The 23,686-nt window shown below is 50.8% G+C and overlaps 1 protein-coding gene across 5 annotated transcripts in view; it reads right to left on the bottom strand.

Moving 5' to 3' along the window:
- Positions 1–1,954: 1,954 nt before the first annotated feature.
- The window catches only part of LOC138747651 (coatomer subunit zeta-1-like), a 28,084-nt gene continuing 6,352 nt past the window's right edge, over positions 1,955–23,686 (bottom strand). For 4 of the 5 annotated variants that reach the window (XM_069907076.1, XM_069907080.1, XM_069907079.1 and 1 more), the window contains exons 2-9: positions 23,118–23,186; positions 22,952–23,033; positions 19,344–19,435; positions 16,357–16,412; positions 14,558–14,635; positions 13,797–13,848; positions 8,900–8,938; positions 1,955–3,776 (exon numbers count right to left, since the gene is read on the bottom strand). In XM_069907076.1, coding sequence (XP_069763177.1) covers positions 3,729–3,776; positions 8,900–8,938; positions 13,797–13,848; positions 14,558–14,635; positions 16,357–16,412; positions 19,344–19,435; positions 22,952–23,033; positions 23,118–23,186 — 516 coding nt within the window. In that variant the 3' untranslated portion in view covers positions 1,955–3,728. Of the gene's footprint in view, positions 3,777–8,899; positions 8,939–13,581; positions 13,677–13,796; positions 13,849–14,557; positions 14,636–16,356; positions 16,413–19,343; positions 19,436–22,951; positions 23,034–23,117; positions 23,187–23,686 lie in introns of those variants that run through there. The other variant, XM_069907078.1, reaches the window with a different exon arrangement.

The following is a 23,686-nucleotide window of genomic DNA, read 5'->3' as shown; positions in this document are numbered from 1 at the left end:
TGGAGATCCTGGAAGAGGCTGGGAGGTGTCAAGTGGAATCAACACATGGCTGCAGATGAAGGGAGGTGGTGAGGAGTGGAAGGGGGGGTGGGGAACAGTGGAGAGAGCATTTGGGGAGATGGAACAGGTGAGAGAGGGGAAACATGTTAACAAGATTAAAATGTAGCTGGGTTAAACTTTCTTTGCCCACTTTCTTGTTGCTGTACCCCATCTGGTTACCATGATTAGGCTTGTGCCACAACGATTGGCTCTCCCTCTGTTCATGGGGCGTCACAATGACCTCTTTCTCAAAGGGGCTCCTGCCCGTCTCTGAAATGGTTTCCCCCCCAAAATAGACTTAATGCCCAATAAATTATTCACAAAAAAAGAAAAACCATTCAAAGTTTTTTCACACCCATGGTACCAATCAAATCTATACATTCCCATCAACGTGCTTTGCTGGAAGTGTCTGTACACACCGTGATTGAAGTAAAAATACCAAGTGCTGGAGAAACTCAGCAGGTCAAAGAGTGTCCTTTATATAGCAAAGATAAAGATACAGGTACACTCCGCTTTACGAAACTAGAGCATCTATGAAACCTTTTGTAAGTCGAAATGGCATAAAGTGAAGACCCATTCGCTTCTATTGAAGTCTATTTTTGTTAAATCCTTTCGTAAAAGTGAACACAGGTTTCTTTGTAAAAGCGAGTTTTCATAAAGTGAGTATTTGTAAAACAGGGTACACTTGTCTAATAACCACATTTCGGGATGGAGCCCTTCATCAATGTGTACTGTAACATTTGTTCTCTAAGTGCACCATTACCTCCCCCGTGGCACCTTAGTGCTCCTGGCCCCTCTAGTCTCAGCTCCTCTGCTTTGAAATCAGGGAATCCCAGAGACTAGTTCCCTTCTGCTGGTTGAGACTCCCTATCCCAACAAGGCTTGTGCTGGAAGAACGGTGCCTTTAAGACTCTGGCTACCGACGTGCTTTCCGCCAATCCATCAGGTTTGCTCATTCGTTCCACAGCCTGATATTTGCATCTCATTGCCTCTTGTTGCCACTGTATCCTTACGATTGGTGCTCCCTCTTCTTATTTCCATAACATGGGCTGCCACTATTGTAAAGTGACCAATAGAGAGAAAGGATGCAAATCATCTCCAGGAGGGCAGAGTTAAAAACCTGCAGATGCAGGGCGTTCGAAATAAAGGCCGAGATCTGAGGTGATCCTCGTTCTCTGTCTACAGGCGCTGCCTGACCTGCTGGGTGTTTCGGGGGGGGGGGGGGGTCTCCATCCTCTGGAGGAGCTGATGCCTCACTACTCCAGTGTCATGGATTCGAGCCTGCCCTCCAGTGCTGTCTGTGACGGGGGCAGGTTTCCCACATTCCTAACACATCCAGCTGGTAAGTCAACTGGTCACTGGAAAGTATAGGGTTCAGGTGGTAGAATCATGGGATTACCTTAAGTAATCCGTTACATATGGCATCGAAGGTGTTATGTGAGTGGAGGAAAAAAAGGTGGAGAACCACTGGGTTACGGGGAGAAAGTAGGTAGTGGGGCTGAGTGGAAGGATGGATCAGACTCGACGGGCTAACTTCTGCTCCTACATCTTGTGGTCCATTTGGGAACCTGGCAGGTTCAATCAAAGCTTTCAGGGTGGAGGTTGATAGAATTTTCCTGGAATCAAGCCTGAGAGTGTGAGACAAGGATTTGTGACGATCCATCTATCTCCACAGCCAGCAGGTTTTTGTAGCTATCATGTGAACACTGACATAGGATTGGCGCACACAGTCCTGTCCCAACCATCTCTTCAATCCAACATTCAAACTCGCCCCTGGTCTCAGCACCAGGTAAACCAGCACCTGCCCACCGCACTTTCTTCTGCTCTGAAGGACAGCAGCCCAACCTGATGAGATGGCCTTCTGCTCTCATGAGGCACACAGTTGGAAAGAAAAATAAGGAAAATTAAAGGCAGATTTAAACAAACTTATTTTTAATTGAAAGGTACATTTCAGTGATTATAACACTCCTATTTGGCCTGAACCTCCTTACACTTAATCACGGAGACAAAGACAGCTCTACGAGCTTGGTGTTGGTGCAAAGCAGGTGGATACCAATGGTTTGAGGAGCTTGCAATAGGCCTCAAGGAACACAGAATCCAATGGTGGAACCAAGCCAAACGCTCCAGGCAGCTGCTCAGCCTCAGTGGGGCCCAGAGGGTGTCAACAGTCTAACGTGGCAGCACCACACAGCTGTGCCCTGAGCAACACCCCACACAAACCGGTACATACACCGGTGGGGAGAATCACTGTGGTGAAGCGATTGACGTTTGCTCAAAGATTGAGCAGACTGGGCTGGCATTCATTAAGAATGATATGGCGTGATCTTATTGAAACGTACCAGGTTGTGAGTGGAGTTGGCAGGCTGAAGTTGGGAAGATGATATTAGTGGAAAGAAGGGCCAGTTTCAGAATAAGGAGTCACCCAGAAATGAGGAGCTCTCTGCTTCGAGTTTTGAACACTAGAAATCTCCTTCCGCATGTGGAAGTCAGGAAGAGGAGGAGGAAGCAAGGCAGTGGTGCTGAGGCTAAATTTGGATCAGAGGAGAATTGAGAGCCCAAATGTCCAGCTCCGGGATTCTTCAGGAGCTCGAGCATTTCTCTCACATACATGTCATTATCTGCATTCCAGCTGCAGTGTTAGGCCGGGGAGGGAGCTGACCTGTCCCTCGAGCAGATCACCAGCTCTATATCTTGTCACTTGACCACCATGCTCGCTGACCAGCTCTATATCTTGTCACTTGACCGCCATGCTCGCTGACCAGCTCCTTCACAGAGCTGCCGCTTCAATGTCCCCAGAACCTCCTCACCTCCTCCAGGAGGGAGCGGACAATCCTGGAGGGAACCCAGTTCTGCTGCAAGCCCACGGGCATCAGCAACAGGTGGCGATGAGTATGGCTGCACCAGCCCTGCTTGTCACTCTGTGGTCACAACGGAGAAACACCCAGCTTCGCTCAGCTGATCATGTTCCACAGGAGATTCCTCCGCACCCCTCCCCCCACTCCCACCCAAGCCACTGTGCTTCTACAAAATGCTCATCAGCTTGGGCTTCCACACCTGACCCCTCCCAGTGGGAAGGTGCCACACCTACTCCATTCTCTGCAGAAAGACACTGCTCCCAAATGCTCCACTGACTTTATTATTCGGATGTCTCCGAATCCTCTCCCCACAAGCAACACCTTGAACTCAATTGCACTGATCCCCACACAGTTCTGTAGTGTCTGGGTGAGGGCAGCAGCTGTTGGGAATGGGAATGTGGCTCAGGGATTAGTGAAATGGCCTAGATAATGTCTGTCAGGAAACCCCTCAGTGCTGGGACTGCAAGTGGATGAACAATCCTTGGGGTTTGTTCACCCACTTCATCCTCCTCTCAGCCAGCATCACACACACAGAAAACATACTGGTGACCAAGATCAGATGGTTTAGCTTATAGATGGGTTTCCCTGTGGAGTCCAGCAGACTGCCCGCACCCTGCGAAACAGAACCACTCTGACAATAATGGGCTTTGGGACGTCCCAAGTGTGGAATGGAGGTGCAGAGGTCAGGCCGAGGTTATAAGGATAACTATGTGTCCAGGCAAGTCCTGCCTTTATCTTGCCTCCCCTGGGCAGGTGTGGCTTCAGCCAAGATTCAGACAATGCGTGGAGTATAACGGACGGGGAGGGCAGATGAGAGAAAGGAAGATTCCGGTTTTACTTCAACAGTGACCATTTGATCTGTTCCTTCGCCGACTGCAGCACCTGGAATAGAATTAGACAGCAGCTGGTCAGTGAGTCCTCAGACCCTCACACCCCCATCATGCCAAGCAGGATCTTTCAGAAGGAATCTGCCTTCTCTCCACAAGCCTGAAGCCCCACAGCATGGGATCTCCCACAGCATTCATGGAGAACTGGGGGAGGGCTCCTGGGCACAGAACGGTTGCGAGCTACAGTGGGTCCCGCAAACATGTGACAGTGACACCTCAGAGCACCCAGTACCATGCTATAATCACATAGCAATAGGAATGGAGAAACTTGCACTAATATCTTGTAATTAATTATTACTTTTGCACTATATTGCAGTGTGTTCACATGTGTACATTGAGTACAGTATTTTGCACTACTAATAAGTGGTAATTCTGCCTGGCCTGCAGGAAAAGAATCTCAGGCTTGTATGTGATGTCATGAGCGTACTCTGACAATAAATCTGAATCATTGGTAAAAAGAATGAACCCAGCTATTCTCAACCCTTTTTTGGCTATGGCCTCCAGAACTCTACTCAAAGTTTAAGAGCCCAAAGTTTCCCTGTGAAACAGCTACATTTTGGTTTCTTACGTAATTTTCTACCGACGACATAAAAAACATTTATGTTACGTGAGGTGAAAATAAGGTTTTTACTTAAATGGGCTGTAAGACCCCATTGAGAATGGTTGGATGAAACATTTATCCTCTCCACAGCTAGTTCCCCATGAGCACTGACGCATATTGACGGAAGTTTGCATTGGAGGCAGGGCCAAGAGGATTTGCTCTGTTGATTCCTTAAATGAAGGGCTTGATGTAGGAAGAGAAGTTAAACAAGTTAGATTTACACTCATTGAAGAATGAGAGGTGATCTTGTTGAAACACAAGATTCTGAGATGGACTGACTGGTGGGCGCTGTGAGTATGCTTCCCCTTCTGAGGGTGTCTGGAACGAGGAGGCACTGTTACACAAGGCCGGAGACCAAGAGGAGTTTCTTTCTAAACGATAGTGCATCTTTCACATTTTCCAGGGGGGTTTTGAGGCAGTCATGGACTAATTCCACATGGAGGCAGACAGACACCACAAGAGTGTGAAGGTGGGATTGAAGCCATTGGATCTTATTGAATGATGCAGTAGAATGGAGGAGCTGTTTAAAAACAGAGGTGCTGGAGGAACTCAGCCAATCTCATGGCGTCCATAGGAGTTAGAGATCTTGCCAACGTTTCAGTCCTGAGCCCTTCTTCAAGGTGTAAGCCAAGAAGAGGAAGGCGTCAGAATGAAGACTGAAAACTGGCAGGGGGAGGTGTCCAGACCAATGAAAAGTGTTAACTGGATATGATCGGAGGAGAGTTGAGAATTGATTTGGACTCTGTGAAAGAAGACAAACTTGGCCAGTGAGACTGGCTGAGCTCCTCCAGCACCTATGGAGGAGCTCTACAATCACAGCATCTGCAGACTTTCATGTCTATTCTGCCACACTGGGCCTGGCAATCGAGGGCCAGACCCCACATCTCAGTGTAAACTCCCAAGGAGACAGACAGGAGACTACAGATGCTGGAAGCTGAAGCCAAACACAATCTGCTGTTGGAACTTAGCAGGTCACACAGAAGAGTTTCAGCTCGAGACATTGATCATTCCTTTACTCCCACGGATGCTGCTCGACCCACTGAGGTACCCCCAGCAGATTTTCAGAGTTAAACAGCGTGGAAACCTGCTCTTGCCAACCAATATGTCCCACCTGCCTGCATTTGGCCCTCAAAAAAAACAAACATCCTATCCACACACCCGTCCAAATGTTTCTTAAACGTTACAACAGCACCTGCCTCAACCACCTCCTCCAGCAGCCTATTCCAAACACCCACCATCCTCTGGGTAAAAAAAAAAGTTACCCCTCTGGCTCCTGTTCAATCTCTCCACCCTCATCTAAACCGATGTCCTCTGCATACTGATTACCCTACTCTGGGGAGGAGACTGTGTTCTATTTCTCTCATGATTTTGAATCACCCCTCACTCACCCTCTTGCACTCCAAGGAATAAAGCTCTTCCCTACAGCTCAGGACTCCAAATCCTGACAACATCCCACAGAACATTACAGCCCATGATGTTGTGCCGACCTATATAAACCTACTCAACAACCTAAACCTTCCCTACCTCATAACCCATCCATGTGTCTAAGAATCTTTTAAATATCCCTTTTGTACCAACCTCCCCCAACCTTGGCAATGCATTCCAGACACCCACTACTCTGTGTAAAAATAAAATGTACCCCTGATGCCACCCCCCCCCCCCACCTTATATAGGACGTCATCTGGTGTTTGTGACTCTTGTCCCAGGAAACAGGGGCTGGCTGTCCACCCCTCCCATAATCTTGTGGACCCCTCACCCTTCTTTGCTCCAAAGAGAAAAGTCCTAGCTCGGTTAACCTTGTCTCATAAAGACAAGTTCTCCAATCCAGGCAACATTCTTGTAAATCTTCTCTGCAGCCTTTCTAGCTTGACAACATCTTTCCCATGTGTTCAGAACACAAAGGTCTGCAGACACTGTGATCATAGTAAAAACATAGAAATGCTGGATCTGGCCTGAAATGTTGGTAATATATCTTTACCTCCCAAGGATGCTGCAAAATGTGCTGAGTTCTTCCATTTCTGTTTTTACTATAATTGCAGCGCCTACAGGCGTTCACGTTTCACTCCATTCTGTTGCTCCACTGCAAAACCTATTCAAGCAATGCCTACCCTGAAGAAGTTCTCCTCTCTTTGAAGGGAGTTTTGGGAGTCTCACTCACTACACTCCCTGCCGGTCTCAAGCTCTAACATGTATTTATCATATCTAATTCACACCTTTTGTTTGTTGGTCTCTACTCTGCCCCTCCTATTCTTCCCTTTTCACCAGCCTTTTAATATAGGCCACTTCACCTGCTTTTAGCTCATACCTCAAGGACTCAAGGCCTTTAACTCCAAGGAGTTAAACTTCCAAGGAGCCAGAGCAGTTCTACCAAGCCACCTGCAGGTGGTGCTACAGTTCCACAATTCCAACTCCCTCACCCTCTGCTGGACCAGTCAGTCACACTGTACAGAACAGGCCCTTCTGCCCAACTTTCTCTGCTGAGCACGTTGACATTCTGGGCTACTCCCATTTGCCTGCATTTGGTGAGCATTCTTCTTTCCATACATCTGTCCAAATGTCTAATTATACCCACTTCTACAGCTTAGTCTGGCAGTTCATTCTAGATACAGACCATTCTTTAATGAAAAAGTTGCCCCTTGGTTCCCCCTTAAATATCTCCCCTCGCTCCTTGAACCTATGCCTTCCAGTTTTAGAGTAATTGGAAAAGACTGAGTATTCACTTTATCTATGACCCTCATGATTATATAAACCTCTACAAGCTCACCCTTAGCCTCCTATACCCTATGGAATGTAGACCCAGCCAATCCAACCTCTCCTTGTAAAGAAGCTCTCCATTCTCATCAACATCCTGGTGAATCTCCTCTGCATCCCTTCCCACATTGTTATCCTTCCTAGTTGGTCATGGTCGACCGTGGGCACTGTGCCTCTGGTAGTCACTGAAGCGAAGCTGGAGTGACTTCTCCAGGGCGCAAGGCAGAGTTGATATGGAGATCCATCTGTGGCCTATGCAGTAGGACCCCCTCCCCCCCTCCCACTCAATGCTAATGACAGGCCCAAAGGAACGACGAACGTCGGTACAGTTTGGTGCCGGCAGCATCGCAGGAGTTGCCGAACCCGGTGCTGGGTACAGCAGTCAGCTGCCTTCTGGACTGCAACTCCAGATTTATCGCTCCCAAAGCCTTTCCCGTGAGCGGCTACAGCCACAAGACAGTAGAGGTTTGAAATCAGAGTTTTCCCTCTCCTGGATGAGTTACCAGCCATGGTTAATGAGCCCCACCTACCCGGAGCATCTGGTTTCAAGGCGCCTTTGCCCCTTTCTCCTGTCAGTGAGAACAGCTCCACCGGGCATAAGAACTATGCCACAAGTGAAGGCCAGGAGTTGGACTTTGTTGTCAGAGGCTGTTTGAGTCGCACATCATGAAGAGCATTTGTGTAGCAGTGGGAGCTCGTTCCCACTACCACCCTTTGGCTGTGACAACCTTTAGAGCCAGGTCTATACACAGTATTTTAAGTGTGGTCTCACCAACAACTTGTACAGCTGTATCATGAGATCCCACACTTGAAGGCGTGTGCCCAACACCTTATTCATTACCCTGTACTCCTCTGCTCTAAAATGGCCCTGCCATGTGGGGGTGTGGGTAGCCAGAGAGGGTAGTGGCTCATGTTAATCTGTAACCCTGATGTGGAGTGGGTCAGAAAAAGCAGTATGTAGCAGAGGGGCTGAATGGCCCACCTGGTACTGAGCAATTGTGCGACTGGTTGAAGTTCACAGGCTCGTATTGATGACCCTGGAACAGCCAATTCAGGATTCGGGGTCGGCTGAAGGCACTGAAGACATGGGTCTTACTGCAGTGGACCAGTGGTGGGAGGGGCTGTCACTCCAGAATGGGGTAGAGCATTAAATAGCTTGTGGATACCTGGATTTTGCTATCCTGTGTCCCGGGGTGGGGGGGAGGGGGCAGAGGAAGAGGGCCCAATAAAAAGGACAAAATTAGTCCCTCCCCAGCAGAGTCGGTGCGAACCGCTGGGACATTTATCCAGTAATCCATCCCTTTATTCATTTTGAACAGACAGAAATCGGAAAATTGCTGGTTGTATTTTCTCCTTTAATTACAAACGTTGCTTCAACCAGTTTCCAGCCTACTAGCTCCACCCACTCTCCTCCCACACGAAGGCTGGTGCCTCTCCAATCCCTCCCAGCTCTCCCTGAAAGGATTGAAACTTCTGGGTAAGGCTGATCTGTATAACTCAGTCAGAACTTCCCAGGAAAGGGCATGCACAACTGGCGTGAAATTCCCCAAGTAAATCCCGACCTGAAATTCCAGCGCCTCACTGTCTCCCACCCTCCCAGTGGATGCTTAGGGAACTAGATAGCAATCACACACACACACTCAGACACAGGCGCACAGGCACTCACACACGGGCACTCAGATGCCCCCCTTTCCTTGGGGCCAGTGGCAAGGGAGAGGCAGTGGGGAAGGGAATAATTAAGGCTCAATTTCAAGGGTCTTTCTTACCTGAGCCATACTCTGTTCCGTTAATGGCGCATCATCAACCTGAAAGAACATTAAAATCCCAGTTAGAAATGTAACTGAGTGACCTTCACAGATTGGGAACTCTGTAGTTCTGCTTCTTGTGAAAATATGCAGAGATCAGGAGAGGAAGGTTGCGGTCTGAGGTTCAAGAGGACTGGTGGTGATGGAGGACTGGTGGTGATGGAGGACTGGTGGTGATGGAGGACTGGTGGTGATGGAGGACTGGTGGTGATGGAGGACTGGTGGTGATGGAGGACTGGTGGTGATGGAGGACTGGTGGTGATGGAGGACTGGTGGTGATGGAGGACTGGTGGTGATGGAGGACTGGTGGTGATGGAGGACTGGTGGTGATGGAGGACTGGTGGTGATGGAGGACTGGTGGTGATGGAGGACTGGTGGTGATGGAGGACTGGTGGTGATGGAGGACTGGTGGTGATGGAGGACTGGTGGTGATGGAGGACTGGTGGTGATGGAGGACTGGTGGTGATGGAGGACTGGTGGTGATGGAGGACTGGTGGTGATGGAGGACTGGTGGTGATGGAGGACTGGTGGTGATGGAGGACTGGTGGTGATGGAGGACTGGTGGTGATGGAGGACTGGTGGTGATGGAGGACTGGTGGTGATGGAGGACTGGTGGTGATGGAGGACTGGTGGTGATGGAGGACTGGTGGTGATGGAGGACTGGTGGTGATGGAGGACTGGTGGTGATGGAGGACTGGTGGTGATGGAGGACTGGTGGTGATGGAGGACTGGTGGTGATGGAGGACTGGTGGTGATGGAGGACTGGTGGTGATGGAGGACTGGTGGTGATGGAGGACTGGTGGTGATGGAGGACTGGTGGTGATGGAGGACTGGTGGTGATGGAGGACTGGTGGTGATGGAGGACTGGTGGTGATGGAGGACTGGTGGTGATGGAGGACTGGTGGTGATGGAGGACTGGTGGTGATGGAGGACTGGTGGTGATGGAGGACTGGTGGTGATGGAGGACTGGTGGTGATGGAGGACTGGTGGTGATGGAGGACTGGTGGTGATGGAGGACTGGTGGTGATGGAGGACTGGTGGTGATGGAGGACTGGTGGTGATGGAGGACTGGTGGTGATGGAGGACTGGTGGTGATGGAGGACTGGTGGTGATGGAGGACTGGTGGTGATGGAGGACTGGTGGTGATGGAGGACTGGTGGTGATGGAGGACTGGTGGTGATGGAGGACTGGTGGTGATGGAGGACTGGTGGTGATGGAGGACTGGTGGTGATGGAGGACTGGTGGTGATGGAGGACTGGTGGTGATGGAGGACTGGTGGTGATGGAGGACTGGTGGTGATGGAGGACTGGTGGTGATGGAGGACTGGTGGTGATGGAGGACTGGTGGTGATGGAGGACTGGTGGTGATGGAGGACTGGTGGTGATGGAGGACTGGTGGTGATGGAGGACTGGTGGTGATGGAGGACTGGTGGTGATGGAGGACTGGTGGTGATGGAGGACTGGTGGTGATGGAGGACTGGTGGTGATGGAGGACTGGTGGTGATGGAGGACTGGTGGTGATGGAGGACTGGTGGTGATGGAGGACTGGTGGTGATGGAGGACTGGTGGTGATGGAGGACTGGTGGTGATGGAGGACTGGTGGTGATGGAGGACTGGTGGTGATGGAGGACTGGTGGTGATGGAGGACTGGTGGTGATGGAGGACTGGTGGTGATGGAGGACTGGTGGTGATGGAGGACTGGTGGTGATGGAGGACTGGTGGTGATGGAGGACTGGTGGTGATGGAGGACTGGTGGTGATGGAGGACTGGTGGTGATGGAGGACTGGTGGTGATGGAGGACTGGTGGTGATGGAGGACTGGTGGTGATGGAGGACTGGTGGTGATGGAGGACTGGTGGTGATGGAGGACTGGTGGTGATGGAGGACTGGTGGTGATGGAGGACTGGTGGTGATGGAGGACTGGTGGTGATGGAGGACTGGTGGTGATGGAGGACTGGTGGTGATGGAGGACTGGTGGTGATGGAGGACTGGTGGTGATGGAGGACTGGTGGTGATGGAGGACTGGTGGTGATGGAGGACTGGTGGTGATGGAGGACTGGTGGTGATGGAGGACTGGTGGTGATGGAGGACTGGTGGTGATGGAGGACTGGTGGTGATGGAGGACTGGTGGTGATGGAGGACTGGTGGTGATGGAGGACTGGTGGTGATGGAGGACTGGTGGTGATGGAGGACTGGTGGTGATGGAGGACTGGTGGTGATGGAGGACTGGTGGTGATGGAGGACTGGTGGTGATGGAGGACTGGTGGTGATGGAGGACTGGTGGTGATGGAGGACTGGTGGTGATGGAGGACTGGTGGTGATGGAGGACTGGTGGTGATGGAGGACTGGTGGTGATGGAGGACTGGTGGTGATGGAGGACTGGTGGTGATGGAGGACTGGTGGTGATGGAGGACTGGTGGTGATGGAGGACTGGTGGTGATGGAGGACTGGTGGTGATGGAGGACTGGTGGTGATGGAGGACTGGTGGTGATGGAGGACTGGTGGTGATGGAGGACTGGTGGTGATGGAGGACTGGTGGTGATGGAGGACTGGTGGTGATGGAGGACTGGTGGTGATGGAGGACTGGTGGTGATGGAGGACTGGTGGTGATGGAGGACTGGTGGTGATGGAGGACTGGTGGTGATGGAGGACTGGTGGTGATGGAGGACTGGTGGTGATGGAGGACTGGTGGTGATGGAGGACTGGTGGTGATGGAGGACTGGTGGTGATGGAGGACTGGTGGTGATGGAGGACTGGTGGTGATGGAGGACTGGTGGTGATGGAGGACTGGTGGTGATGGAGGACTGGTGGTGATGGAGGACTGGTGGTGATGGAGGACTGGTGGTGATGGAGGACTGGTGGTGATGGAGGACTGGTGGTGATGGAGGACTGGTGGTGATGGAGGACTGGTGGTGATGGAGGACTGGTGGTGATGGAGGACTGGTGGTGATGGAGGACTGGTGGTGATGGAGGACTGGTGGTGATGGAGGACTGGTGGTGATGGAGGACTGGTGGTGATGGAGGACTGGTGGTGATGGAGGACTGGTGGTGATGGAGGACTGGTGGTGATGGAGGACTGGTGGTGATGGAGGACTGGTGGTGATGGAGGACTGGTGGTGATGGAGGACTGGTGGTGATGGAGGACTGGTGGTGATGGAGGACTGGTGGTGATGGAGGACTGGTGGTGATGGAGGACTGGTGGTGATGGAGGACTGGTGGTGATGGAGGACTGGTGGTGATGGAGGACTGGTGGTGATGGAGGACTGGTGGTGATGGAGGACTGGTGGTGATGGAGGACTGGTGGTGATGGAGGACTGGTGGTGATGGAGGACTGGTGGTGTGTGACAAGGAGGGGAAGCTGCCAGTGGTGATGTTCCAACCCCATCTACTGCCTTGTCCTTCTAAGTGTTTGAGGTCTTGGTGTCAGCTAGGTGAGTAATTGCAGTGTACAGTAAAATCCCTGGTGCCCAGAACTCAAGCAACCGGAAAAAAGAAACAGAGGAAATAAATAAAACAAATATGAATAAATAAAAATTTAAATAAAAGTTTAAAATTGTGAAAGTAAATGTTCTCCGAAGCAATACAGAACCCCTTGGTGAAGATAGGAGCAAACATTCAACCAGTGGAGCACCCCAGTTGTGTCCTACCCGCAGCAGCTGTTAGAACAAAGTTGCTTTTAAATAAAATGGTGGTGGCCGGGATGACGAGCCGGTCGGATGTGTCTCCCTACACCTGCCTAAATATTAAGTATTTTAGTCAGGCTTGATCTGTAAACTTGGGGGAGGGGTGTTAATTATGATGGCAGTACGGTTAGTGTAACACTATTAAAGCGCCAGCGACTGGCGTTTGAATTAAAATTTTCTAAGTTATGGAATTACCTGATTAAAATGAACTTTACCTAATTACAATACCGATTTTTTTCAAATTACTTTATATTTTGCACTGTGTTTCGTCTTTTAAACTGTTTATTCTTAATATTGGTTCAGCATTATAAGAGGTATCTGTAAAGTTTGCATTTCTGGCACCCGCAATCTCTGTAGGTGCCAGATACCAGGGATTTTACTGTACTTTGTAGGCAGGACACACTACTCTGCTGGTGGAGGGGACGAGTGCTTCGGGTATAAGATGAATTGTGGGGTCTGCTGTCCCACAGCGTCTTGGTGTTGTTCAAAGTACTACTGCAACATGCAAAATGGGATGGCCAATTCAGGCACAGCAAGATCCCACAAACTGCTGCATGATAATCAGTGGATGAATGACTGACCAGGACAGACAGGAGCTCACCTGCTCTCTGATTTACAGGGGCTCCAGCACCAAGTGGCCAGTTGGGGCCTTGGTTCAACTCATTATCCGAGGCAGACTGAATCGTGGTAACCAGATCCATATCAGGCATAGCCAATTAAAGCAGGCAATACTGGAAACACTCAGCAGGCCAGGCAGAGTCTGTTGAGATGGAAACAATTAGTGCTTCGTGTCTGTGAAAGCTCAAGATTTGATATGGAACATCAACCCAGTTTCCTCCTTCACAGATGCTGCCTGAACCACTGAGTGTTTCCGGCAATTGTGCTTTTATCACAGAATTTTGGTGGATCAGCGAGGGCAGAGTGGACCCGGACACCAGCCAGCGCATCACACCTGTACCTGCGCACCCTGCCGCTAGTTGGGAGGTCGACTGTCGGAGTTGCCACTGCTTGTCAAGTAGTCAAAGAGAACGAAACCGTAAGCTGATTCAGAGACCGTCTGACTCGAAGCCGGGTTATAGAGAGTGTGGAAAGAAAAAAGGAGAGAGAAGGAGAAGATATAGTCATTACAGAGAGGTGACTGGGGCAGAGGGATGTACATGCTGGGCTGCACACTTACCCGAAAATTCAGCTTGTGAATGACCTGCTGCGGATCGCTCTCCAAAATAACCCTGGCAGAGGAAAGAAGGACAATTCATGGGAAAACCTCTCACTAAACCAGGACACAGCAGCTTCAATGATAATCCATTCCCTCACTAACCCCTCACCTCCTGCAGCTGCTCACTGACTGAACACTCTCTGACATCCATCCCCCTCCCTCAGTGACCCCTCTCCCCTAGTTCTCAGTCCCTGGCTGTACCCCCACTGATGTTAGTCCCCCTCCCTCACACAGTCCCTCAGTGACTCCTCTTCCCCAGCTCCTAGAGTCCCTGATTGTAACCCCACTGATGTTACTCCCTCCCTGAGTGACTCCGCTCCCCCAGGTCCTGGAGTCACTGACTGTACCCCCACTTGCGTCAATCACCCTCCTTCAGTGACTCCTCTTCCAGGGTCCATGATTGTAACCCAATTGACGTTACCCCTTCCCTCTGTTACCCCTCTCCACCAGATCCTGTACCCTCACTGACGTTAATTCCCCTCCCTCGGCGACCCCTCTCTTCAGCACCCAGGGTCTCTGACTTTACCCCCACTGATGTTAATCCCCCCTCCCTCAGTGACCCCTTTCCCCCAGCTCCCAATGTCACTGACTGTACACCCTCTGATGTTAATCCCCCTTCCTCACACTGTCCCTTAGTGAGCCCTCACCCCAGATCCCTGCCCCTAACTGTACCCCCATTGATGTCAATCAACTCCCTCACAAAGTACAAAATGTGTCCCCACCCTCCATCCACAATCTCATCCGTGATCAACATGACACCATCCAGATTCTCCATCAGAGACTTCTTCTCCACATTCTTCCTGAAAAACAGATCACAAAAGAAACCATCTAAACTTGTGGTTCATGACTCCCTAGTTCCCTTGTGCAAGAGAATTAAAACGGCATGCATGTGGAGTCAGTAAGGAAGGACGAGGGGTTCTCATAGAAGGTCTCAGTAGGAGGCATTAGGACCATGGGTTAGTCAGCGAGGCAGATGTTAAGTGTCCTGGATTTGAGAGATGGCAAGGTTTAGGGAGGGATTTCCAGGCATCTGTGGTGGTGGGGTTAGAAAGGGAGGAATCAAGAGGTCAGAGGTACCTAGAATGTAGAACAGTACAGCAGAGGAACAGGCCCTTCAGCCCATATGTCTGTGCCGAGCATGATGCCGAAATCAATTAAATCTGTTGCTTGTACTTGATCCAGATCTTCTATCCCTACATTTTCATGGGTCTATCTGAAAGCCTCTTAAACACCACTATGGTATCTGCTTCCATCACTACCCTGTTTCAGTCCCCCACCACACTGTAAAATATTTGTCCCACACATCTGCCAAAGCCTCTCAACTTTCCAAGGTGTCTGAGGAGATTGGCTATGTCATTGGACATTCTCTCAAACTTCTACAGGTCTACTGTGTTACGTACACTGACTGGTTGCATCACTGCCTGGTCTGGAAGCTGGAGTGCCTGGGAACACAAAGTGGCAAATCCAGCCAACTCTATCACAGGCACCAACTTCCCATCTACTGAAGACACAAACGTGAGGTGCAGCCTCAAGGTATCCAACAAACTGGTCACAACCTCCCTCGGAGGCACGGTTAGAATAGCAGTTAGCGCAATGCTGTTACAGCATCAACAATCATGACCGGAGTTCAAATCCCATGATGTAAGGGGTATGTACGGTCTCCCTGTGTCTGCATGGGTTTCCTTTGCGTGCACCCTTCAAAACATAATAGGGTCTTAGGTGTATTGGGCGGTGTGGGCTTCTCACTGCTACCTTCAGACAGAAGGTATAGAAGCATGAAGTCCAACACCTCCAGGTTCTAGAACATGTTCCCCCCCGCCAAACAACAACTATCAGGTTTTTTAACTACTCTCACCATAACCCCATTGAAAGCCACCAAAGATTTGTCTGCACCATTGAAACAGCAATATTTTTGTCCAACTGTGATGGACGAAGGGCTCAGACCATTCCTACTCTCCCATGGAGGCTGCTTCGCTCTCGGAGTTCCTCCAGCAGACTGCGTTTGGCATCAGATTCCAGCGTCTGCAGGCTTCTGCCTGTCTCCAGTGAATATATATCCATCTTTCATATTTATTATCTTTTCTTACCTCTTGTCCTCTTGTGTTCATTTAAATCAGCCATTCCCAACCCTTTTTGGATATGTCCCCCTTAGGATTCCGCTCGAAATTTATGGGGCCCCTTCTCTGTGACGCAGTCATGTTTAGTTGGATTCTTCTGTACTTCTCTCCAACCAACTACATAAAAAATATTTTATGATTTCAGTCCGTGGACCCCCTTAAATGTGCTGCGACCCCCCATTGAGAATGGCTGATTTAATTTATACTTATTGTTTGTTTTAGTACCTGTGTGGCTGCAGCAAGCACAGATTTCACTGCATCTGTACATTGTACTCATGTAAATGACAATAAACTCTCATTGTCAAGGCTGGACTGGAGGCAGCACCAAGATAAAGGGTAGGGAGTGGGTTAGTACATTTCCAATGAGCTATTGAGAAAGATTTGAAATCTAATGCCAAACTCACCGTAACATCTGACTCAGGGAGTCAAACAGGCAGTTGAGAACAGCCATTAGCATGAGCTGAAAATAGAGGGACAAAGTTAGTAGGTGAATCCACAGAAGAGAATTTGTTAAAGTACCTCTGGTATCTATCCTCATTGTACTGGGACAGAGAACTAACGCAGTCACTGTAACATGGACATCAACACAGTGAGGGACAAGCATTCCATTGCTGAGATGCCAGACTCCTCCAGAAGCTTAGAGCAGCATTTGGAAGCCTTTGTAAAAATGTAGCATCATCTTGATTTTCAAACTGTGCTCTGATACCCAAGCCTCGGTTCTTCCCACTCCAACCAGCGTGGTTCCCTCCATATGCATGGACACAGAAGGTGGGGACAAGGAGATTGGGGTTTGCAAGAACTGGGATGTGGCTCGGAGATCCAGCAGGGCTGGAGATGGCAAAGCTCAGGAGGAGAGAGGGGCAAGGATAGGACCTCTGGATGCGATATTGCCAGATTGAGCAGTTGAGTGTGTGTGTGTGTGTGTGTGTGTGTGTGTGTGTGTGTGTGTGTGTGTGTGTGTGTGGCTGATAGATGGAAGAGGCAGTGCAAAATGGAATGTGAGCTTTGTCGGAAAACACAAGCTGGTCTTGCTTATTCACCTATTCCCCTTCTATCGGAACATCCTTCCATTCCCTTCTTCCTCATCAGTGAATGACCCTGTCCTCAAGACCCAAGAGGTTCAAGATGGAAGGAATGCTGTCACAGGATCAGGTGGTAGACTACTTCTGTGGGGCCGCTCCACATAACGTAGAGTAAAACTGTGGTCAACATGGTGGAGCAAATTCCCAGTGTCGGAGAATAAGGGGGGGCGGGGAGAATTGAATAGAGATATACAAAATGTTGAGGGATATAGATAGGGTAAACACAAACAGGCTTTTTCCACTGAGATTGGGTGAGATGAGCTATAGGACGTGGATTGACAACGAAGTGTTTAAAGGGAACATTGGGGCGACTTCTTTGTTCAGATGGTGGAAGGAGTGCGGAACGAGCTGACATGGAGATGGTGAATGCAAGTTTGATTTCAACATTGATGAGAAGATTGGATCGATGCATGGATGGGAGGGGCTATGGGACAGATGCAGGTCGATGGGACTAGGCAGAACTAATAGCTTGGCATGGACTGAAGGGCCTGTTTCTGTGCTATCATGTTCTATGGTTCCCAGTCTCCACACTGACACAAGCAGAGGGCACAGCGGCAGATAGCCAGTGAGTTTACAGCCACATTCGCACTCAGCTTACACTTGTGAACAAAGCAGATCCATCCACAGGAGTCTGTGCTGGGAGTTAATGTGGTGCAGTAACCCCAGGGATCTTTCATCTCAGTATCAATTGGGGAAAGCAAGCTGTCAGGAGAGCACACTAAAAACTATTTTAAGTTCTGCCTTGTCTAATGAGACAGAGTTAATTAGTACTTGTGCTGTAAAGGTTCTTCTAGGAAAGAATGATTACATAATTAATTTTAAATCAAATGGTGTGGTTTAGCTGGAATCCAAATATCTTGAATTTAAACAAAGCCAGTTATGTAGACATGAAGGGGGATTTGGAAATTGTAGATTGGGTAGATTAGAGACTACAGTTACAAAAGGTGGCAAATATTTAAAGAAAAAATTAATAATTCTCAGTGACCGCATGCTTCTGAGGAAATAAAAACTGAAGCAGGAATATGGTCAGCACTAGACACAGAGGAGTCTCAGTAGTGTCAAGGAGCAAAACAAAACATGAGACTGGGAATGTTTAAAGTAAAATTACAAAACTGGAGAAACTCAGCAGGACACACAGTGTACTTTATATCATTAAGATAAAGATGCTTGACACATTTCAGGCTTGAGCCCTTCATCAAGGTGTGATCAATATGTAGGCAGGTGTCTGAACACAATGGCTGGGGAGGGGCAGGAGCAAAGGCACGAGGTCATAGGTGGATATGTGTGGGAGAGCACAAGAGGGAAGTTATTGGGGGGACCAAGGGGGAGGAGGAGGAGGGGGAAACTGGGGAAGTCATGGGGTGGGGATTGGCAGGCAAGGGGAGGTCAGAGGTGGCAGGCAAGGGGAGGTCAGAGGTGGCAGGCAAGGGGAGGTCAGAGGTGGCAGGCAAGGGGAGGACAGAGGTGGCAGGCAAGGGGAGGACAGAGGTGGCAGGCAAGGGGAGGACAGAGGTGGCAGGCAAGGGGAGGACAGAGGTGGCAGGCAAGGGGAGGACAGAGGTGGCAGGCAAGGGGAGGACAGAGGTGGCAGGCAAGGGGAGGACAGAGGTGGCAGGCAAGGGGAGGACAGAGGTGGCAGGCAGGGGAGGTAGGGGTAAGGAGGGTGGGAAGAAAGAGGGAGCACAAAGGAGTAAATGGTCCTAAAAATGAATCACAAGCCAAAAATGAAAATTCAATGAAATGTAGGTCTCTGATAACAGTGACAGGAACAATTATAAATGTGTAGAGACTTTATGCAACAGTTCTTATCCTGTGTTCACGACAGAAAACGACACAAAAAAAGATGAAGAGGAACCAAGTGACAAGTGATAATGAAGAACCGGAAATATCATTTGTGAGGAAAAAATGAAACAAAAATATTGAGTCCACGTGTCAACACAATCCCTATTTTCAGATTTTAAGGTTTTTGAAACGGAGATTGTAAATTTATGTTACAATTCTATTCGACATGGAGAAATCACAATACAATTAGATGGAATCAATGTGGTGGGAATCAATAAAGCATAACAAAAATTCAGTGAGATTTGTCAAGGATGGAACTAGGGTAGAGATGGGAGAAGCAACATTTAATTGTTCATTAGGCATTTGATGTGGTGCTTGACAGAAAGAAAGATATGGGATTAGGGGTAGCATGGGTGAAGATTTGTAGCCAGTTTCCAACGACCCTGCCAGTAATGCCCCAAGTTCCCATCCACTCACTGTGTCCCAATGCTTGGCTGTCACTCAGTGCCAGAACTGTCTGCTTTTACCTCATTTTCCTGCGGACTCCCAACAATGTAGAAGTACAGATCAACAGAATTTTTGTAGATGATAGTCAGTCCCTCCAGAAATGCAATTTCACCTGTTTTCAGACAAAGGAGAGGGAGTTTTAGAAGTTGGGCAGAATTGAAGCCCTCGGTTTCCCAGATTCCACTCTCATTTCTCTGCAGAGCTGCACTGCATCACAATCCCCAGGTGGAGCCCCCGCTCCCCCTCGCCCGGAGGAAGCCCCCGCTCCCCCTCGCCCGGAGGAAGCCCCCGCTCCCCCTCGCCCGGAGGAAGCCCCCGCTCCCCCTCGCCCGGAGGAAGCCCCCGCTCCCCCTCGCCCGGAGGAAGCCCCCGCTCCCCCTCGCCCGGAGGAAGCCCCCGCTCCCCCTCGCCCGGAGGAAGCCCCCGCTCCCCCTCGCCCGGAGGAAGCCCCCGCTCCCCCTCGCCCGGAGGAAGCCCCCGCTCCCCCTCGCCCGGAGGAAGCCCCCGCTCCCCCTCGCCCGGAGGAAGCCCCCGCTCCCCCTCGCCCGGAGGAAGCCCCCGCTCCCCCTCGCCCGGAGGAAGCCCCCGCTCCCCCTCGCCCGGAGGAAGCCCCCGCTCCCCCTCGCCCGGAGGAAGCCCCCGCTCCCCCTCGCCCGGAGGAAGCCCCCGCTCCCCCTCGCCCGGAGGAAGCCCCCGCTCCCCCTCGCCCGGAGGAAGCCCCCGCTCCCCCTCGCCCGGAGGAAGCCCCCGCTCCCCCTCGCCCGGAGGAAGCCCCCGCTCCCCCTCGCCCGGAGGAAGCCCCCGCTCCCCCTCGCCCGGAGGAAGCCCCCGCTCCCCCTCGCCCGGAGGAAGCCCCCGCTCCCCCTCGCCCGGAGGAAGCCCCCGCTCCCCCTCGCCCGGAGGAAGCCCCCGCTCCCCCTCGCCCGGAGGAAGCCCCCGCTCCCCCTCGCCCGGAGGAAGCCCCCGCTCCCCCTCGCCCGGAGGAAGCCCCCGCTCCCCCTCGCCCGGAGGAAGCCCCCGCTCCCCCTCGCCCGGAGGAAGCCCCCGCTCCCCCTCGCCCGGAGGAAGCCCCCCGCTCCCCCTCGCCCGGAGGAAGCCCCCGCTCCCCCTCGCCCGGAGGAAGCCCCCGCTCCCCCTCGCCCGGAGGTAGCCCCCGCTCCCCCTCGCCCGGAGGTAGCCCCCGCTCCCCCTCGCCCGGAGGTAGCCCCCGCTCCCCCTCGCCCGGAGGTAGCCCCCGCTCCCCCTCGCCCGGAGGAAGCCCCCGCTCCCCCTCGCCCGGAGGAAGCCCCCGCTCCCCCTCGCCCGGAGGAAGCCCCCGCTCCCCCTCGCCCGGAGGAAGCCCCCGCTCCCCCTCGCCCGGAGGAAGCCCCCGCTCCCCCTCGCCCGGAGGAAGCCCCCGCTCCCCCTCGCCCGGAGGAAGCCCCCGCTCCCCCTCGCCCGGAGGAAGCCCCCGCTCCCCCTCGCCCGGAGGAAGCCCCCGCTCCCCCTCGCCCGGAGGAAGCCCCCGCTCCCCCTCGCCCGGAGGAAGCCCCCGCTCCCCCTCGCCCGGAGGAAGCCCCCGCTCCCCCTCGCCCGGAGGAAGCCCCCGCTCCCCCTCGCCCGGAGGAAGCCCCCGCTCCCCCTCGCCCGGAGGAAGCCCCCGCTCCCCCTCGCCCGGTGGAAGCCCCCGCTCCCCCTTGCCCAATGAAAATTCAGATGTGCAATTAAGGAAAAAAAATGTCTGTAGCTGGGGGTGGGGTGGTATCTGGTACCTATTAGGGTGAGAGTGTGAGAGAACTGACCTTCATCTCATTTACATAGGAACTGGGATGTGTACTTGGAGCTGTGACCTGCAGGGTTACAGACACGGAGCTGGAGAATAGGATCAGCCAGAATGGTCTTTCTCTGCCAGATGGATATGAAAAGCTGAATGTTGTCACTCTGCAATGACCTCGGTTTTGCAATTTTCAAGCTTCACTTTTTTTTGGGGGGGGGCGGAATATAGAGGGAGAGTTTTTGGGTGGGGAAAAAAGCCTAGGCTCAATTTCCACTTCTGCATCTTCCCCACCCTAATGGTATACAGTGGCACATGCCATACAGGTAATAATATTCCATATTATTACTATTTCTTGATCTCATCTGAAGGAATCTCACATCAATGACCCACTCCCAACATCAAAGAAACCTGCTCACAACCCAAAAACATGACATCACCCATTTAACTTGCCTCATTTGCCATCCTGAATGTTCATTACTGTCCCAACTTCATTAGCAGGACACAAGAACATTTGCAGTGCACCATTTCCTGAATGCACCTCAGGAAATGAGCGAGATTTTGTTATCATTTCTCAAATGAGAGTTGTGGGAACACCAACACCAGTTTGAGCCCTGGTCATCACCTCCATCCCATACTCCTCTGGTAAAAGTGGTCAATGGGCATTAAGGGAAAACAAACTCCAATGATTGGGTGAAGGTTTGTTCCAAGAAGAATGGTTGTAGTTGCAGGATCTCATTGCACGAGTTCCTCAGTGTGATGTCCAACTCCAACCATCTTTAGCCGTTTCATCAGTGACCTAATCATCACAAGGGTGGATGTGGGATGAGTGCTGATGGTTGCACAAAGTTAACTTCCATTCACAACTCCTCACAAAGGAAAGCAGTCCATACATGCACAGAGCAAGAGCAGCACACCATTAAGGCATGGTATAAATTTTGCCCACAGTTGAAAACTTCAAGGCTACAGTTCAACCACTTTCTCTTGATTTTTCATATAATTACCATTGACCAGTCACCCACCATTAACATCTTGAAGGTCAGGAACTCCACTGAACCAGTCACATGAACATTGTGGCCATGATAAAGGACAGGTTAGAAGCTGGGTACCTGTAGCGAGTGGCTCCCCTCTGCCCCACTGATACCCCAAATGCTTTCTCCCATCTACATGGAACACTCAACACCTGATGGGATCAGTGAAGCTCCAAGAAGCCTAAGCATTTATTCCTGGCACCACGGAGCATCTACAAAATACACTGCAGTTACTGCACCAAATGACTGAATCACATCCCTCCTATCAACCCAACAACCATTCTCAATCTTTTTTCACCTATGCCCCCCCCCCCCCACGACTCCGCTCAAAGTTTCTGGGCCCCCTTCCCTGGGAAGCAATCAAGTTTTGGTTTCTTCTATATTTCTCTGCTACTGACTACATTAAAAAATATATATATTTGTTACACAAGGTGAGATTAAAACAAGGTTTTTACTTAAATGCGTTGTGGCCCCCTTTGACAATGACTGATCTCGAAAACCAAAGACACAAGTAACATCTCCTCTCCAGGCCACATGTCACTCGAATTTGGAAATATTCATTCATAGTTGGTGTCTGAATCCTGGAACTCAACAGCATTGTGGGAACATCCTCACAGAAGGGCTACAACAGGTCAAGGTGGTGGTTCGCCTTCTCAAAGGTAATTCAGGATAGACAATTAAATGCTGCTGTGCCACTTATGACAAAATGCTGAACAATGCAATGTATTCCCTTCCAGGAGATACACAGAGCCCAACATACAAAGGGATCAGCCTGATGAAGGGGCTGAAGGTGGGTAGATTCAGCCAGACCTGGGCAATGGCAAAAGACAGCGGTCACACTTACTGTCATTCTTGTGTGTCTTGCTGAAAATAGTCTTTTCAAAATTCCTTTGCTCCTTCGTAGAGGAATAGGTATTGTCGTAATACTGAGGAGAGAGGAGGCAGCGGTGTGAAACAAGACCATTCCCTCAGACTTTATTGAAAAATTAAAGAAATTTTCAAACATTTACCTTGGCGTGGAGACGCTCTCCATCATTGTCCAGGATGATTAGTGCTTTGACGGTGTAGAGGGAAGGTTCCTAAAATCACAACACAGGGAAAACAGTAAGAATAGCTATTTCAACCAGCTTTTAAAATTGTGCGAGAATCCCATGCCATCCACAACACTTAAAGCAGTCATAAGACACAGCATTTCTGTCTGCTTTTGCCTCACGCCCATGCTGAATTGCTGCAGGAAATCTGGAAATGAGGGAGACTAGTGGGATCAGACTGTCAGGTCAAAGGTTTGAGCCCCACACCCAAGCTGATAACTTGGATCACTCCATCCCTGAGGGAGGGCTCAGTGGCTAGTCCCAGCTTCATCACAAGGAGAGAAAGGCCTCTCTAAACTACTGGAAGATGATACAGCTGCTTTTCATTAACCTGGCCAAAGGCATGGGACACAACGAAGCCACTCAACGTGGAATCTTGCTATTCACAGATTATGGTCCTTCTTGACTGCAATACCTCAGATAAACCGTTCTGTGAGTGTGACCAGCCAAGACTTCTCGAAGGCGCATGGCTGGGAAAAAGCCCAGCT

Source organism: Narcine bancroftii, chromosome 12 (genome assembly GCF_036971445.1).
Source record: "Narcine bancroftii isolate sNarBan1 chromosome 12, sNarBan1.hap1, whole genome shotgun sequence".
Classification (NCBI taxonomy): Eukaryota; Metazoa; Chordata; class Chondrichthyes; order Torpediniformes; family Narcinidae; genus Narcine; species Narcine bancroftii.
The sequence above is the reverse complement of the archived record's forward strand: the minus strand, read 5'-3'. Positions and strand labels throughout refer to the sequence as shown.